This window comes from Lolium rigidum, chromosome 4, assembly GCF_022539505.1.
Source record: "Lolium rigidum isolate FL_2022 chromosome 4, APGP_CSIRO_Lrig_0.1, whole genome shotgun sequence".
In the NCBI taxonomy this organism is placed as follows: Eukaryota; Viridiplantae; Streptophyta; class Magnoliopsida; order Poales; family Poaceae; genus Lolium; species Lolium rigidum.
In genome coordinates, this window is record NC_061511.1 from 82,996,955 (window position 1) to 83,011,770 (window position 14,816).

General features: G+C 47.0%; 1 protein-coding gene and 1 pseudogene across 1 annotated transcript; both read right to left on the reverse strand.

The window, feature by feature from the left end:
- Nucleotides 1-220: 220 nt before the first annotated feature.
- On the reverse strand, nucleotides 221-1,728 carry LOC124648955 (zinc finger CCCH domain-containing protein 35-like). The gene has a single exon (XM_047188635.1). The coding sequence runs from the start codon at nucleotides 1,714-1,716 to the stop codon at nucleotides 376-378; it is 1,341 nt and encodes a 446-aa protein (XP_047044591.1). The 5' UTR covers nucleotides 1,717-1,728; the 3' UTR covers nucleotides 221-375.
- Nucleotides 1,729-7,312: 5,584 nt separating this feature from the next.
- LOC124647314 overlaps nucleotides 7,313-14,816 on the reverse strand; it is a 9,989-nt pseudogene continuing 2,485 nt past the window's right edge.

Here is a 14,816-nt window from a genome sequence, read left to right on the forward strand (position 1 = left end):
CACACATCCCAAGCTGACAGTCATCCCTCGTAGTAATTTGTTTTGGTATCTTCACCTCCGACGTCTACTTGCCATGCCATCCTCCATCAAATGAAACCCCAAAACAAATCCACCATCTCGAACTCCCTCACCTCCCTTTCTGCCATCTTCGTAATTTACATAGACGGAAGAAGAACATATGTACAAGGACGAAGAGGATTGATGATCTTTGGAAAAAAAATTCTCCTCGTCTTCCAGCTGCTTCCTTGGACTTACCATGGATATTATTCACAAGAACCGTCGGTAGTTAATGTTGACAAAATAATGACTGGCGAGTAACTGACCTGACCACCTAGCTTTGTCTCGGTGGCCTTGTGCGTTTGTTGCTTGCTGAAATTAATTGATGAGATCGGAGACCCAGCCGACGTCAGGAGCGGCTGCTTCGGTCGGAAACCCGACAGTCGCGGCAGCGACGGTGTCGTTGTTGCAGACGGTGGCTTCTTTGCTGAGCCTCTCGAACACCTTCGCGCGGAGGGCTCTGCCGGACTCCACCCTCTGGACGGGCTCCTCCTCGGAGATGAGCCCCAGGTCGAGGGGCTCCACGGTCAGGGTGGCGCCGGAGGGCGTGCTAACCGTCACCAGGGATGGCCTGGTCGGCGTGGACGGGAGGCTGCTGTACAGTCCGGCCGGGGATCTGGGGGATCCGTAGGCGCTGGAGTAGCCGGCCAAGAACGACCCGCCGGACGGCGCCGACCTCGGCGAGCCCAGACGGAGCTGGCGGAGCGAGGTGAGCACGTCGTTGACGGGCGACCCGACGCCCGGCCATGGACCGCGGCGGAGCGCGTCGGGCGACATTGGCGGCGAGTCCGATGGCGGCGACCTGGGCGGGGACACGAGGGTGCTTGTCGGCGAGGAGGACATGGCGCTCTTGCCGAGGTAGCTCTCGAACGCCTGGCGTCGGAGCGGGGAGCCGTCGTAGGACTCGGCGAGCGGGGAGGAGGCGGCGCTCCTGGGGCTGGAGCTGGAGACCTGCTGCTGGTGCTGCGTCGGCACGGCGCGGAGCTGTTCGGGCGTGTGCGCGAAGAAGCAGACGCGGCGGCGGCAGGCGGTGCCGTCCTTGCACGGCTGCGTCCGGTAGCGCGCCGGGTGGAGCCAGCACTCGAACACGCCATGCGCGAGCTCGCAGGCGTCCCCGCGGCGGCACCCGCCCTTGCGGAAGTCCGGGCACGAGGAGCCGGAGTAGCAGTGGCGGCGCGGGTCCCGGCGCCGCGCCTTCTCGCCCGGGTGCGCGAACGGGCAGTCGGTCCAGTCGTGGCTCCGGCCGCGCGCGCACCGGCGCACCTTGAACTCGTACATGCGGAACTCGTCGCACGCGTAGTCCTCGTCGTCCTCGCCGGCACCCGCCGCGGCGGTGTTGGACGGAAGGTAGCGCCGGAGCGCGGACAGGAGGTAGGGCGACACGTCGTCGGTAGCAGGTCCCGTGTTTGTGTAGCCGCCTCCCTCCGCACCGGTCGCCGCGTGCTGCCACGGCGGCGCCTGCGCTCCCTCTCCCATCATCATCATCGGTTTCGCGTTTGCGTTGTTTTCTCTCGTCGAGCGGTGGCTGTCTTTGGTCGAGATCTCGTAAACTGGGGAGGTAGACGACTGTTGCTGTGCTGGGCTCGGCCGTGGACGGGGAAGATGAGGCGGAGCGGCGGTGGGTTTATAAACTGGATTTCTAACCCGCTCAGTAACCATGGTTAACGTAAGGTGGCGATGCGTGTCGTGGCGTTTCGTCTCGGTGTCCTTGCTTTCCGGCGGCCGGCGGGTAGGCACGAAGCAGGGCAGCTGACACGTGGGGTCAGCAGTGGGGCAAAGTGTAAGTGCGACGTGGAGGTGAAGGCATGGGAGAGCGAACACGCGGAGGGTGGTGAGGGGGTCGTACGATCCATGCGCGTGGGCGCCCGGCGAGGTGGAGGAGTCGCATGGCGCTTGCACCCGCTCCAAGACACGTCGTGGGAGGGACCGAGAGGGAGGGCTAATAGTCGAATGGTTTTCTGCTTTTTAACAACAGAGCCCCCGACGATTCGGCAATTGTATTCCAGTCCAGTGATGGGTTTACATTTTACAAAGGAACCTTGTAAGAAACATGAAATACAATACAGTCCTCAAGTTTTACAAAAAGGACCCTACAGGAACTATAAAGACTACAACCATGTCTTTCTTGGTCGCTCGTACGTTGATAACTCGAGCCACGCAGAACGCTTTGTTGGTGGGAATTTCGCCACTTAGGGTGAGCTGTGGAACATCTTACTGCATCGACCATGAACGAATCAACGCAATCCCCCTCGACATAACCTGATACGCTTGTTGTCCTTGTTGCTTGCCTACAAGGCATGCATCAATTGCAGCAAGACTGGCACGATAACGAACTCCATATATAGGTCCAAGAACTCGTCATCGTTGTCCATGAGAGTTTCCTCGTTTTGGTTTTCATTTAGGAGCTCTAAAATGTCGGCAACGAGGTCTTCGTCGCTGCGACCAGCACGGGGGATCTAGGACGGGCGAGCCCGCTTGTTTCCCCAAGGCTCTTAGGGATTTTTTTTAAAATCATTGTATGCGCAACCATAACTCTTAGTACGTATACAATTTATATTATATTTTGTAAAACACTAACCAACACTTTTTTCATGACAAGTCCATTATAATCCTCCGTGGGTAGTACATGGAATCCCAAAGGTAATAAAATTACAAACATGTTCTTAGACAACCTAGTGATAACTACAAGCACTCGAACAAGTCGAAGACATGCCGCCATCCTTGTCCCTCCCTCATTGAAGCCGACAAAGTTTGTCATAGTAGAGATTGTTGTAGTAGACTGACGAAAAGTCTAAGGCCCAAAAGAACAAGAGCAGAGGAGAAGGAATCATTGGAGAAGTATTATAGACCAAAAGGAGCACCGATCTAAATCATGATATCTGCCAAAGACCAACCTAGACTGCTGATGTGGGCATTACCCTTTGGGTACTCGATATTGCCCTACCTCCTCTGGCCCAACAGGGGCCCATCTGGAGTGCTGCAGCCCAATGAGGTCCAAGACGTTGGTTGCGCGGTGAATAGATGGAAGGAGACGATTTCTTGAAGTACAAGACAAGGAAGTATTTAAATATGGAAGAAGTAGATAGATTACTTTGTATTGTAACCGAATCTGGGAAGAACTCTCGGGACCTGGCCTCCTACATAAAGGCCAGGAGAGGGCTGCCGGATCTCTCTCTCAACCTCTCACGCGTACACCAAACCCTGGACATCTTGCCTCTCGGCGAGAACACCACCACGCAGTCCTTCGACTACCCCATTACGATCGATTTCACCCATAATCAAGATCATACAGGCATGGCGTAAGGGTATTACCTCTACGAGGACCCCAAACCTGGGTAAATCTCGCCTCCCACTTGTCTGGTATCTGATGTCTAGTGGTAACATGCATTCTTCCACTAACCCTAAGCCCCTCATCGTGAGCATTGCCGAGGAGCCACCTCGTCAACTGCCCTCCGGTGACGCTAGGCGCATGATCGGGACAGGAGCTAGATGGGGAGAACTTTATCCCATCTTCACTGAGTCGCCACCGCCACGCCTTTCAGAATAGGATATAAACCCTAAGCAGTTTGAGGAAAACATCAAAAAGGTGAGCTCCTGCTGACAAGGACCCGGATCCACCGTGCCTCCATGGCCCTAAGGCCACAAGAGGCAAGACCGATCAACAACAGCATCAACGGAATGCAGGAAAACCCTAATCAACTAAGTCTCTCTCTCTTTTTGTCTCCATGGAATGAAGGGGTACGCTTACCAACGGTTAACTCTAGCGTCAATGCAGTTTAGTCTGGGTAGTGAGGGCTTCGATGCAAAATTTTAGTTTTATGACAGATGTTTCTCGTTCTCGTCTGTTTTATTCTTAGGATGCGACATGGCTAGTCATTTTCTAAATAGAATAATTGATTTGAAACGTTGACTAGTTTGCAAACTTCATGACAAATCATATTAACTCTAGAATGGGTTCGAGATATTTTGTTGCCATAATCCTACCTTATTCGGCACTTTTCTCCGTTTACTTAACAAGGTAGAGGAGGGAAGTGAATTAGACTTGTCGTTTTGAACAATCTGAATTCTGAGGCGCAGGAGGACAGATAAGTACGAGGACAGAAAACAAGCCATGTATTCGTAGTGTTTGTGCTGATATTAAATTAATTAATGATCTGGTTTGTCGACGAAGAAGAAAAGACCAACTTGAGGCCATTGACGGCCTCTTTGCTTATACGAAAAGGAAGAGTTTCCATGTGATAATCCTTCGAGGCGCTCAGGTGAATCACGCTTCCTTGACTATACCTCAGATCATGCCAGCATGCTTCTCTATAAATGGCGGCTACATGCATGTCTTGTCTCAAAAAGGATTGCCACTTCCGGAATATCTATCCATCATTTCTGAGTTCATATTTTTATTTCATTTAATATAATACAGATGTATAAACCTATGTTGATTTTTTTTTTCTTATAGCGATGCGTGTTTCTGCCTATAGCGGCCAATTTTAAGACCTGATCCACCGGCTCAGACACCGGAGAGTAGCATATTATAAGTTAATTGAAACGCTAACCGCTCCCATGATAGCCAAACGAAATACTCCCTCAGTTAAGTGTAACTTAGAACATGTTTTAAAACAAAATTTATTAACTTTGACTAACTTTCTAAAAAAATAGCAACATTTATAACACTCAATTAATACCGCTACTACGAAATTTATTGTCATGTAGTTTAATAATATACGAATTTATTGTCAACTATGTTTCTATTTTTGTATAAAATGTTAATTAATTTCAAAAATATTTAACTTTAAAAAATATATACACTTATTTGCAGACGGAGGGAATACGCTAGAATAGGGGTTGAATCGAGCCGGCTCGAGGCTCAGTTTCTGCACACTCGTCAATTCGAGCCCAGCTTGGACTCGGCTTGCTACTACAAATGGTCTGAAAATTGGGCTTGAGGCTCAGCTCGACAAGCTTGTGGCTCGGCCACCACATCCCAGGGTCCCACCCTGACTGCACCCTCTTTTCCTCACCTCCCGTGACTCCCTCTTTCGCTTGCTAGGCAATAGGGTTAGCGTCGGCCGCCGCCACCCGCACCCACCTGGTCACTCTCCCATCTCGTCCTCCCATGGATTCACCTACTGCCTTGTTCCTCCTGGTCCCGTTCCCTTCTACCGCTAGCTCCTTCTGGTCCACTCAGGTGCACACGTCGACGGGCGCAGCGTCGCATATGTCGGCTGCTCCGTCCATGGCTCCTCCTGATGCTATCTTCCTCCTACTGCTCTTCCTACCTTGGGTGCTCTTCCTCCAGACCTCCACCACCGGATGTTCCTCAATCCTCTACTCCACTTCATGGTCATTGTGAAAAAATTGGGTAAGGATGCAATTTGGTAGGATTCGAGTCGGGAGTACTACTACAAATCTCAAAGATGCTCTAGATCAAACCTGCGGAGAAGAGTATTTGTGGTTTATTTTTTTTGAACAAAACATAAATTGGGCGTAGAAATGCAGTATCCTACAATGTACACTGGTCCCATCGTAACCTTTTGTTTATTGATCTCTACATATATAATAGACCACATAATTTAGTTCTCTTAATGTAAAATCACCGGGGGGAAGCTCCCCTTAGGGCAAGGTATGGAAGCTGCCCTACCTTGACTTCGGTGAATCAATTGAGATGCACATGTTTTTTTTTTTTTTGAACAATTGGAGTGGTCATATGTCGAAAACGGATTTTGTATGAAAAAAATATGCTTGTTGTAGTGAACACTACGTAAAAACAACTTCAAATCAAAAACAAAGACTACATAGCAAAAGCAAGACCCATTTACTAGGTTCAATGTGAATAACATTGTTTTTCTTAAAGAGATTTATCATATCTCTTACCATATAAAAGTTAACCTAGAGATATTCATTGTTATACACGAAAATTGGAGACTTAAGAGATTTCTTGATTTTCGAAAGGCACATCAAGTTTCTCCAATGATATTATCACCTCATTAAGTTGGCGTTGCTTTTAATAGTGACGTACTAAAAAAGTAATTTCGCAGCGACAAATATCATCCAGGCCGAGTTGCAAACCTATCGAGAGATATTCAAAAGTCTTGATCCATAAAATTAGAAAAGATTTGTTTAGAAAGGTAAAGTTTTGCCATTAAGCTAGCATTATTGCTACGTTTGTAGAATCTACTTATAATCAAATATGTTTCTATTTTTATTATACAAGTGATTGTGTTTGAATCATATATGTCATTAATATCTCCGGATTATTTTGTTCTCAGCATCATTTTGTTAGAGTTCGCCCTACCTCAAAAAAATATCGTCCTTCCTCAATGATAATCACCTTTGCTTGATCCTGGTTGTTAAGATTATTTTTTTGTGGTTGAATTTCCATGTTAGACTATGTTAAGGATCAATACATATGCATGTTTATAATTGTGAATTGTTACATTTTGATAAAGATACCATTAAAATATTATTTACCACATCGAGTCTTCAAGCCTAGCTTATGCACTAGATCGGACACAAATAAAGCATACGCCGCAGTACAAGTTCGAGGTCGATCACGCAACGTATTGCGTGGCAAGAGCTAGCCTTGCTTGACCGACCGGACCCGACGGGCCGGGAGGACGGGACCAACCGCTGCCACGAGTGCGGGACGCCCGACATAGCCTGATCAAGATAACGGATACGTGGCGACGAGGCCGTTGGTGGTGCCTTTGTCCGTACGTACGTCTAGGGTGCAGTGCAGTGCACCACGTCCTAGCCTTTGATGGCCGTGCAGTGCAGTGCAGTTGGATCGTTGTGTCTGGTGCAATGCACCCGCAACAGGTTGCTGGTTCATGCATCCGTATGGATCCGATCCACTCGATCAGAGATCAGCTAAGCCATGGCCATCGATCCAGGCCGGCCTTGCGTTGCGTTGCAGGGTAGCTAGGCATGCATGCATTGCTCTTCGCCGGAATCCCCATCCGTCCAGCTACGTTATGTTGCTGCATTATTTGAGTCCGATCTAGTGCACTGAATCTAGCGGCATATATATGCTTATCTGTTCGGCCTCTTTTAGCGTGCGTTTGGTTGGTGATCGAAATAGGGATGGGATTGGACCATCCCCAATTTACGTGTGTTTGGTTATAAAGTGGGTGGATGGAACCGTCCACATGCAAGGAATATTCTCTCCGGATGCTGACTCAACTCATCCCCAAAAATCGGCCGGACCTCCCCATCCCACTTTTTCTAATCCATGGATCCATCGCTAATCTTCTCCCCTCGTTTATCTTGACCCGTTCTGTTCGCTGGAAGACTGCCGCTTGGGCTCGCCGTTGCCCTGCCCGGCCGCCGCATGGGTTTGTGGTTGACCCGACTTCTCCGTCTCGTCAACGCCGCCACTTCCACATCTGGTGATGGAAGACCGATGTCGCCGCTTGTGCTCGCTGTATCCCCGCCTTCCTGCCGCGTGAGCCTGCCGTCCCCGTCGAACTGGACGCCGGTGAGGCCGGTCTTGCTCGCGGTCGAGCGGGATGTCGTCTTCCTCGGGATTGCCTCCCCCGTCGAACGGGATGCCAGCGAGGCCGGTCTTCCCCGCGGTCGAGCGGGACGACGTCTTCCTGGTCGTCGCACCCGTCAAGCGAGACACCGGCGAGGCCGGCCTTCCTCGCGGTCGACGCCCTCCGTCGAGCAGGACGCCGACTAAGCTGGCCTTCCTTATGGTCACCGCGTTGCTACAATTTTTTTAGCCTAATTTCCATTAAACACTGCTAATAAAATGCTATTGAATATTATTAGCTCATCACATGTCATTCCATCCCCTCAAATTCTTTGAATCAAACAGAAAGTGGGATCACCCTAACGTGGATCGTCCCATCCCTAAAATCTGATCCATCCCATCCCATGCATATTGGTCCATCAACCAAATGGACCCTAAGTAGGACCAGCAGAAATTCTACGCATCGGCAGCATATGTAATGATCATATCTGATGGAATATTAAGCAATTCTCATATTTATTTAATTAGTGGAAGCAATAACTTTTATTATAACATGTTGAACTAACGAATTTCGCATCAAGTGGCTTGATCGTTTTGGTACGTTGGAAACCTCGGAGTAAGAGCATCTCTAGTCGCGTCTCAAAGCGTTTTCCAAAGCTTTATGGCCCGGACAATTAACCAGTCTCAGTCGCACGTTCCAAAGGTACTTTTCGTCCGGCGCGGCATAATACGGTGTCCGGCATCACGAGGCCGTCCCCGCTCCACTGGGGACGCTTCGGGCACACCGGACAGAGCTAGAAATGAGGCGGGAAGTGACGGACCCGACGTTTCATTGACACATCAAGGTCGTGCAACCGTCGTCTACCTCGCGGCAGAAGTTATTGGGCCGCGACGATGGTGCAGTTTTCACAGAGGCGCATCGACACGTCTCGTCGCACCTACCTCTCTGTGCTGGCGTTAATGTGCGCCACCTCTCCCTCGCCTCCCTTTTTCTTGGCAGCGAACACATGGAAATCTGCGAGGCTAACAGTAGTTAGGTTTTCTCATTTTGCAATGTTTTAACTATGTTCCAAACTATGTATTAGTTTGTGTAATGTTTCTCCTCTCTACTTAAGTGAAAATACAACAAAAAAAAGGAGTTATTCTAATGTAAGAACAAGTTTGGGGAAAGCGGCCGAGGAGAGACGGGCGACGGGCCCCAAACACGGCACGAAACGGAGGCGATTGAATCTATGGAAAACTACAGATGCATGACCTCACATATCGCTCCATTCAACAATACTACAGGGTCCAGTGTGTAAATGTACCAGCAGCCATCTTTTGACTGAATCATGTGCCTTCCTTTAGCATCCAAAGGCCCACAATCAACCGGTGCAGCTGGTGCACGAGTTCGGGCGTTTCGTAGGATACGTTCTCTCCAAAGCAGGTGGCACTCACAGTACTGGCACGAATCTACTGGCCCCGATTTTGCATCGCTATGATTGGAGCGGACGTGCCGGTGCAAATTTAGCATGGGCGGCCGGCACGGGAGCAACCAGTCAAGCTGCGTGGCGCCCGAAGCGGCGACCCAGACAGGTACAGAACTACAGATGCATGCCCGCACAGAAATGCAGTACCGCGAGGTACTGTGCGAGAACGTGATCGATGTGCATACGTGTGGCGCAGCGTGTCTACGAACTCTGCATGGGACGAGGTGCGGCACGTGAAGCAAGTGCGACGCGTCGTCGCCTCCGTCGCCTCCGCTGGTGGGTGGGTGGGCGTGTCCGTGTCATGATCCCCGTCTGTTATATGGGCCGTCTCCCCGACGAGGCTTTCAGCGGTCGTTTTTTACATCTGGATGGCGTTATTCGGTCCAGTTACGCCTCGGTTTCTCTTTTTTTCCGGATTTGACCTTCAATCCATCTGGAGAGCCCAGGCAATCCCCGCCCCCCCGGGGTGCGCTCGAGGACTCCAGGCGAGAGAAAAGCGAGGATGGGCCCGCTCTATCGCCGAGAGAACACACGAACCCCACCACTTTATCAACGCAAATCCACCCTCCCCTCGCGTTGCTCTGTCGCCGCCGGCACCACCCCTCGCCAATCCGCCGCCGGATGCCTGAACTCCGCCGTCCCTCCACCCAGCAGCCTATATTCCGCCGTCCGCCGTGCCCTCTGCCTATATTCCGCCGTCGGGCAACTCCCTCGCGTTGCTCCTCGTCGACACGACCGGCAGGTGTTCGTCCAATTGCCTGGCCGGACATGGACTCCGACGAGGAGGAGGAGGAGCAGATGGTCGCCGAGCTTTTTGAAGAAGAAATGGCAGCCGCCGCCCAAGACGAGGAGCACATGTTGATCCTAGCTTGCCTGTCCGGCTTGTACGCCGAGTCGGCCATTGGTCGCCGTGGTGGGTCGGCACCAGATCGCCGGAAGTGCAAGCCGAGGCAGCCAATGGAGGGCTACTGCATGCTCTACACCGACTACTTCGCCGACGACCCATTGCACGGTGAGGCTATTTTTAGGCGTCGTTTCAGGATGAGCCGGAAGCTCTTCCTGAGAATTGTGTATGCCCTTCGAGAGTACGACTCCTATTTCAGATGCAAGTTGGATTGCACCGGCATGGCAGGGTTTTCCGTCCTCCAAAAGTGCACGGGTGGCTATGCGGATGCTGGCATATGGATCTCCTCGTGATTCTGCCGATGACTATGTTCGGATGGCGGAGTCCATCGCCCTTGATTGTTTCTATCGGTTCTGCAGGGCGGTGATAGCAGTGGTCGGGGACATCTACTTGAGATCACCCACTGTCGAAGACACTGGTAAGATCCTCGCTGTCAATGAAGCTCGAGGATTTCTAAGGATGCTTGAAAGCATTGACTGCATGCATTGGAAATGGAAGACACTACAACAAAACAGAGCTTTGGTAACACAATCATGTAACACAAAGTAAGATATGTTACAGGAAAAATTACGGTAACACGTAATTTGTGTGCCAACGGCCGATAGTAACATAAACTATATAATGCCCTAAATTGTGTTACAAAGATATCGATGAAGTAACATATAAATATGTGTGGGAGGTAATGTGATACAAAGTATATTGACATAGTAACACCGAGATATGTGTTGGTGTGAGGATGTTTCAAACTTTAGTGCGAGTAAAACATAATCATGTGTCGATCGATAGTGTTACAAGCTCTATTATAGGACCGATCCTAAGTTTTGGGGGTCGTCGGGCGAAACTAGAACCGAGAGGCACATAATATTTGTGCATAAAAATAGTATTGGATATATATATTTCATAAAGCTATCGAAAAATATACTCCATGCGTCTCACAAAATTTGCCTTAGAATTTCCAAATTTGGATGTATACACATACTAGAGGGTAGATACATCCAATTTTTACCAAATATGGGACCACGTGTGAGTATAGGTAGTTGTTCCGGCCCCTGCACGACGTGCTAATTCACCAGATTCATCCCTCTATTTGATGCTTGTGGTTGATTTGAAATTTCTTTGGTAATTGCAAGGTCGCTCACAAACACTGGCACTTGCCCCTCGGTTACTGGTAACCACATGTTCTGCCATCAGCGACAATTTTGATCCGGAGACCCCTCTTCAACTCTATAGTAAGCTATCGACTGCCTTGTATGATATTTGCCTGAATTATGCAATCTATACATCGGAATAGCATGCACTCCCATGTTTTTTTTTTAATTTTGTTCGGTTCTACGACCAAAATTGCAGAGGGCACACCCACACTTGTTTTGATTGATTTCGATGCCCGAGACTACAAATTCTTACTAGGTTGATTATCCTTTCCCCTTCCCTCGTTTATCTGCTACGAATTCATGTCTTTTTGCAGTTCAAATTCTCGCTGGATATTTGATTAGTGAAAAGATATGTTTTTTTCTCATTTTTTTGTAAATATTTTTTTAATAATTTTAATAAATATGCCGTGTCTCATGGTAAAAAAAAAAACGTGAAGAGATAGGGTTCAAGATTACAAACGAAGTTGTATGTAATTTAAGTGGTCGCAGTGCTCATAATGTCAACAGAAAATATCGTAAATAAAAAGGTGCAAAAACTAGTATTTTTTATTTTATTATTAGGTAATATAATGTAATAAGTTGACTTCTTTAATATTTAATTGGTGCTGAACATTGAATTGGCTCAGATAACTGAGGTAATGTCCTCCTCTCCAGTTGTTTATTAGTGTGCTTTTAGAACGTGTGCTTAGTATTATGCTTTTGTTTTTCATTTTTTTATTCATTGTAGCCTGTCCTCTGGCAGCAGTAGTGAATGTTATGCCATATATTTTTGCTTCAGATCAATCATAGTTGAACACTGTGTAAAGTGAAAACAGTAGGTACTTTCTTTGGCTGCATGCATGGTTTGTTATTAAGGAACAATGGTTATTTGTACGCCCAGATGATGTTCTTGGTATAAGCGGCCATGTCTTTTTAGATACTGAACATAATTAGCAAACCGCATAATTAGTTCACACCAATACAAAGAATTATTAGGAAACCGCATAATTAGCAAATGAAGTAATTGTTGTTTAGACTATATTTTGCCATCTCGTGTTGAACCTTGTAGCTCATAAATAATTTTCATTCTCGCATGAGTTCCGCGAAAGTGAAACCTCACTAACTTTGACTACATTTATTAAGATACTTATATATATTTACAATATCTAATGCATACCATTTTAAAATATACTTTGATGATAATTCTGATGGTATTGATTTGAGTTTCTAGATGTTGATAAAATCTTATAGGCACTATATTTTGGCATAGAGGGATTATATTGTTTACCTTGGCAGCTTATGGTACAAAGATGTGTGGTGGGTAGAGGTATATGTTTTGGTAAAGCCAAATTGAGGTGGAGGTGAACTTCTAGAAATATTTGGTGCTTGTCAAACTGGGATTTTCTATGTAACTTCGATGACATTGTATGTTGTATTACCATAGTGCGCATCAGATTATCACGTTGATATGTTTCCGGGGTTGGTTCATTTATAAGTTTGTTTGGGGTGTTACCGATTGCTATCATCCAAATATATGTTGAATGTGTAGAACTTTCGTAGCTAAATTTGTAGTTGCTTGTACGCTGGTTTAAGTTATTTTCTTAAATATTTTTACAATTTTTACGATGATTTAATCATAACTATAAAATCAAACGTTGTGTTGCAGATTCAAAAGCACGATGGTGGGAGTTGCTGTTGAAAGCTTAACAACAAATTAATGGAGAAGCCCAATAATTATTGATAATTTAATAAGCATTGAATGTTTTCTAGACCCATGAATTGAAAATATAGTGAAACATGGTTGTTCTATATTACAGCTTGTATGAATGATCTATTGATATATGAATAATATTGGTGTTGTGCTTATGTGATCTATATATTGTTAAGTTTGGCGTTTATGTTTCTGAATGTAATCAATTCATCCTTCTTTCCATTTACCAAGAATGTCAACTGTGTGAAGTTATATATAAAAATATATAAATATGCATAAAATTATTGAGGAATTATACAATGCAATACTAACGTATTAGTGTTACTGCTTGTGTTACTATTGGTTGACAATGTGTTACTTATCTGGTCGACAATCATCAGTTATTGTGTTACAATATTTGGATAAGTATGTTACTACTTGTGTTTCTAGAGCTAGAAACTATGTTACTAGTATTGTTACTACATCTAGAAAGATGTTACTACATGTGTTCCTAAAGTTATAAAATGGTGTTACTACCACATTTAGGAACACGTCTGTTGCATGTTACTATAGCATAATTGTAACATTGTATTTAGCATCTAGGAACATTATTTTGTGTGACAATCGACACGTCTTAGTAACACGGCCTAAAGGAACACATCTCAAGTTGTGTTACTAAATGACCCTGTAACACGTTTTCAGACCTGTAGTAACACAAGAGTGTGTTACCAAAGCCATGTCATGTTGTAGTGAGAACTGTCAGTTTGCCTGGCAGAGAATCTACAAGGGTCACAAAAAAGGCTGCACTGTGATACTTGAGGTAGTGGGTACCCATGATCTCTGGATTTGGCACTCTTTTGGTATGCCGGGATCCAACAACGACATCAACGTCTTGCAGTACTTGCCGATATTCTCCAAGCTTGTTGAGGGTCATGCTCCACCGGTTAACTTTGTGATCAATGGCCGGCAGTACAACAAGGGATACTATCTTTCAGACGGTATCTATCCAAAGTGGTCATTGTGTGACTTTTAGAGTTGAAGTGGCCCCTAATTTATGGCCATTATACATCATTAATTCACTTTCTCTATTTTATCCATTTCTCTTTATCAATCTCATCATGCCGGACTGCTTCCTCCTTCATAGCTCTGAGAAGACCTTCCATGCCCCTGCCAATAATCCATCAAAATAGGGTAAGTAGGACTCTGTACAAGATTGTAGAAATAAGAGAGGCGGAGAGAGAGAGAAAGAGAGAGCAAGGAGACGAGAGCCGGGAGCTCAACCATGGCTACACCGACATGTTTTTGTGCCGTGGTCGGGAGGTGCAAAGTGTTTGTGTTAGGGTTTCTATCGACCTGGAGACAACGAGTTGTATTGAGGAGGAACCAACCGAGATGTGGATGTCGTCGAGCTCCGCCTTCTCGCTACGACTACTCACGTAGTCTTGTCCTTGTAGAAGTCAAGGACCGATGTCACACCAGGCCTTGGTGTCACCTCTCTCGATGAGAGGATGAGAGCCTGACTCCTATACAAAGTGTGAGGGGAGATCCACCTGCCGCCACTCGAGTGTCCGATGTCGGACTACATCTTTGGATTATGGCATGGGGTGATGAGAGACGTCATGTGGGAGGAAGGAAGATTGGGCAAAGAAAATAACTCAGGAGAGCCCCAATGTGCATGCGAGGAAACATGTGGTGAGGTTGAGATTTTGGGGTAGGTTGAAGCGGGAGATAGCGTGGGTCAGTTTATGTTAATGTGATCTTATCCTCGGATCAAAATAATCCCATCTGAGCGCAAAAAACATATCATCTATGTATGTATTGGCTTGATGGGAAAAAAGAGTAAACATCGGCTTGGCTGGTTTGGTTTGTTGAGGAAACCACCCAAGCCGATGTTTACTCTTGGATGAGAGGAAAGAGATGGTGCGATGGTATTAGGTAAGGTATGTAAAGAAGAGGAAGTGTGACACCGCGTATTCATCGATTTCCACTACAAGAAAAGTTCCGATAGACAACGTCTCAAAATCGTCCGCTAAGGGGTATTTTTCGTCGCCCATGGGCCTAACCCGACGATATGGGTTCTGTTGTGGAAACTGCGTCG

Coding starts and splice junctions, on each gene's coding strand:
- LOC124648955 (XM_047188635.1), bottom strand. CDS start 1,716: ATGGTTACTGAGCGGGTTAGAAATCCAGTTTATAAACCCACCGCCGCT.